The following is a 3,348-nucleotide window of genomic DNA, read 5'->3' as shown; positions in this document are numbered from 1 at the left end:
CGGCCATGAAGACGGCGCTGCGGGTGGTCCTCCGGACGACGTGCGAGTTCTTCCCGTGGGTGGCCGGCTTCGTGGCCATCTATTACACCTTCTACTGGTGGGGCCTCGGGTCCGGCTTCTCCGCTTTCCTCTTCATGATGGGCACGCACGCGCTCATCCGCTTCATCAGGGCTCGGAGCAGCTCGGAGTGTCTGTCCAAATGCTCCCGGAGGGACGTTGCCGACGCCCCCAACGTGAGTTTGTATATAGATTGGTGTTTATCCTTTTGGCAGATACACTGTATGTTTCTCTATAAGTATGCATTGTCTCTATGTGGGAGCACAGTCTATTTTCTTTTCTAGCTACACTCTCTTTGTCGAACTTCCACCTATCAGTCTCTGTCAAGCAAGGGTATATCCATGTGCGTATGTGCTCGTAACGCATATGTATGTATATATACATACACACTCACAAACACACACATATCTCTTACAGGCTGGCATGGCCGCATTAATTCTTAACTCTGCTTTTCAGGCGGAGGAAGGGGAGAACGGGGAGGAAGAGAGCGGCCAAGAGGAGCAAAGGGAGGAGCCTGAGAGGCCCCCAGACATCGCGTTGGAGAGTCCACCGTCCTACGAAGCAGCAGTTGTGAAACCGCCGCCTTACGACCTTTATCACCACCTCACGCCCACTCAGCCCCGCAGCGCACTGCAGGCGCCCCCCATCACGGAGAAAAAGCTGCAAAAATCGCAGTTCCTGGGGCTGCCCAACCTCCATCAGCCCCCCGGCATCACTGACGACGAGGACGACGACGTGTTTCTGCCGTCCTACCAGGAAGCCGTGAGACTCTCCCTCCGAAGTGAAAAGAAATCCGAGGGGCAGGATTAGCACTCTCAACAAATCCCACGAAGTTGGTAGCACATCATCAGGCGCTGAGTCGGGCCGCCGGCTCAGGGCTCGTGGGCGAGGCGCTGAAGGAACGCCTCCGCAGTGAGACGTGTCGCGGACAGGCCTGTTCAGTGTCCTTCGTGGTTCCAGTCGAAGTCATGATCTTCAGTCGAGGCTCTGCAAGGACCGTCGAAGTGCGCTGAGACAGCAGGCCAAATCTCAACGAGTCTCAGGTCAAGTCTTACCACAACGGAGTGTCAGTTCCAGCCTTGATTAAGCAATGATTAAACATAGCAGCGAATGCTCAAGAGAGGCGCAGGGGCGCGGAGGGGAGTTTGGCTAATATTGTAGTCACATAATTGTATCATTAATACCACTAGCCTAACGAGTTTAACCGTCCTGCTTCAGGATAAATTGAACTCTGGTGTCTGCGCAGGTATATGTTGCAAATATACCTGAGCAAGATCAGCCCATCCCAAGAATATTCAATTCGGGTACTGAAGACTCTATCTTCATAAATCAGTCATCCAACACACTTATCCAATCAAAATGATTATGCATAATAGAGTGTACAGGTGTGTTCCGAGTCTTGGTTGGACGAAAGAGATTCAGCATTTAGTCAGTAGAATTACAGTGGAATCACAATTCACATGGGTGTCGTTAATCTAGTAGACTGTTAGATATTTATTTATAACTCTATTTCTCATCTTCCTATCTTATTATCTCTGATCTTCATGGGTGTCTTCTGAATGGAAGGCAGTATCCACATCACATTTCTTCATTGCCGTATTTCGCAAGTCATCGTGGGCATTGTTTTATCGCATCACACAAACACACAAAACACACAAATCCTGGTGTATTTTCCAGCCTTTTTTACATTACAAAATACATTACAAAGGCCAGTATAAAAACTTTTGCTGCCGTTGCTAGCAAAGAATGCTCATTTCCATGTGTACTAGAACAGTGAATAAAACATGTTTATGTATACATCTTTATTTTCCAAAATAGGACACAGAGAAAGAAAGAAAGGAAGAGAGAGAGAGAGAGAGAGAGAGAGAGAGAGAGAGAGAGAGAGAGAGAGAGAGAGAGAGAGAGAGAGAGAGAGAGAGAGAGAGAGAGAGAGAGAGAGAGAGAGAGAGAGAGAGAGAGAGAAAGTAATAAATATAGGGACTCATTGCACGTGGTGTAGAGAGATCAACCAAAAGCAAACGGGAATAGAAGGCAATGATACATTTTCATCGCCATTGCTAGATGAAATCTGACCACAATAACTGGTTTGCGTTTTGGTATATTTGAGTTTATTCTGGTGACCAAGAACACAACTAAATGCCATTCTATGCGTAGCAACAGAGTAATGAAAAATTCAGTGCTAGCCTCACACTTCCCTCGCATTCTCCTGAATAGGCAATTAGTGTGCAGTCTCTTGAAACGTATGTTAGTATGTTGAAATTTCCTTACGGATTAAAAAAAAAATATTTACGTAATATGGCATAGGATACGTTATCATGTTGATCGTTTTCCCTAGTTCGGGTATTCGTAAAAAAGTCACTGACTGAAACAAATCACGGCTAAAACTACAGAATTCCGATACGCCCCTTAATTAAGAGGATACTTTACAGTGAAATGAAATATTTGATTGTAATACAAGTCAAGCTAATCATACTAACCTAAACTTATCATTATATCATCATATCAGCTATCTCAAGAAGCTAATAATTTTAATTTCTCTACGGTCATGTCCTCTATGCCCTCGGTGATAAAGAGTCAACGTTTTTAAATTTTAATCACTTGAACACTAGATTCTGTGGGTTCTTTGGTCATGCGAGAAGACCCGCCATTGACGTCACAGCCGTACGTGACGTGTGCGTAGATGGTCCGAATAACCGCCTCCCACAACCGTGTTTTTATCTGCTTGTTTCTGCGTCCGAGAAAGATATGGCAAATGAAAAGGCTTTTATCGGTGATAATCAACAACGGATGTATATGAAGTGTTGTGTAATTTTGTGTTTAGATTGTATTTATTCGCGTGCTGGCTCGTGAATCTTTTTGGTACCTGAACTGTGTTTTGGACACATTTCTTATAGAGTAATTCTTGTTGGATCGACGGCTTTCGGTTTTAAACTTTCAAATGCACGTGTCTGTGACCATTGTGTAATATTCACATTACAGTAGAAAACGCTTAACGATTAGATGCAAAATAACTTATCTCCGTGTATACGAAATACACAGCAACGCTCTCACTAGTTGAAATTTCCCAGTACTTATAGTGAAGACGCAATAGATTTACATACAAAGGTCTCAATTTCGTAATCACTTATTTAAGATGACTATATATGGTACCCAGTATCTGATATGTAGATAATGAAAGACAAAAACGCTTTGGAAAAAAAATATCAACAGAAAATCATAATACCGTCCAATCGCACAGTAATTTCAAATATATGCGATGAAAAAATATAATTATATATATCTATATCTATA

General features: G+C 43.6%; 1 protein-coding gene across 4 annotated transcripts in view; it reads left to right on the top strand.

Annotated features, from left to right (window-relative positions):
• Positions 1–1,852, top strand: part of LOC122247884 (uncharacterized) — an 8,247-nt gene extending 6,395 nt beyond the window's left edge. For all 4 annotated transcript variants that reach the window (XM_043007576.2, XM_043007577.2, XM_043007579.2 and 1 more), the window contains exons 2-3: positions 1–233; positions 514–1,852. The exon at positions 1–233 is cut by the window's left edge and continues 403 nt beyond it. In XM_043007576.2, the coding sequence (XP_042863510.2) occupies positions 1–233; positions 514–867 (587 nt within the window). In that variant the 3' untranslated portion in view covers positions 868–1,852. The remainder of the gene's footprint in view (positions 234–513) is intronic.
• Positions 1,853–3,348: the final 1,496 nt, after the last annotated feature.

Source organism: Penaeus japonicus, unplaced genomic scaffold, assembly GCF_977035675.1.
Source record: "Penaeus japonicus unplaced genomic scaffold, GWHDUDI00000001_assembly GWHDUDI00000008, whole genome shotgun sequence".
Classification (NCBI taxonomy): Eukaryota; Metazoa; Arthropoda; class Malacostraca; order Decapoda; family Penaeidae; genus Penaeus; species Penaeus japonicus.
Note: the sequence above shows the minus strand (reverse complement) of the source record. Positions and strands in the feature narration are given on the sequence as shown.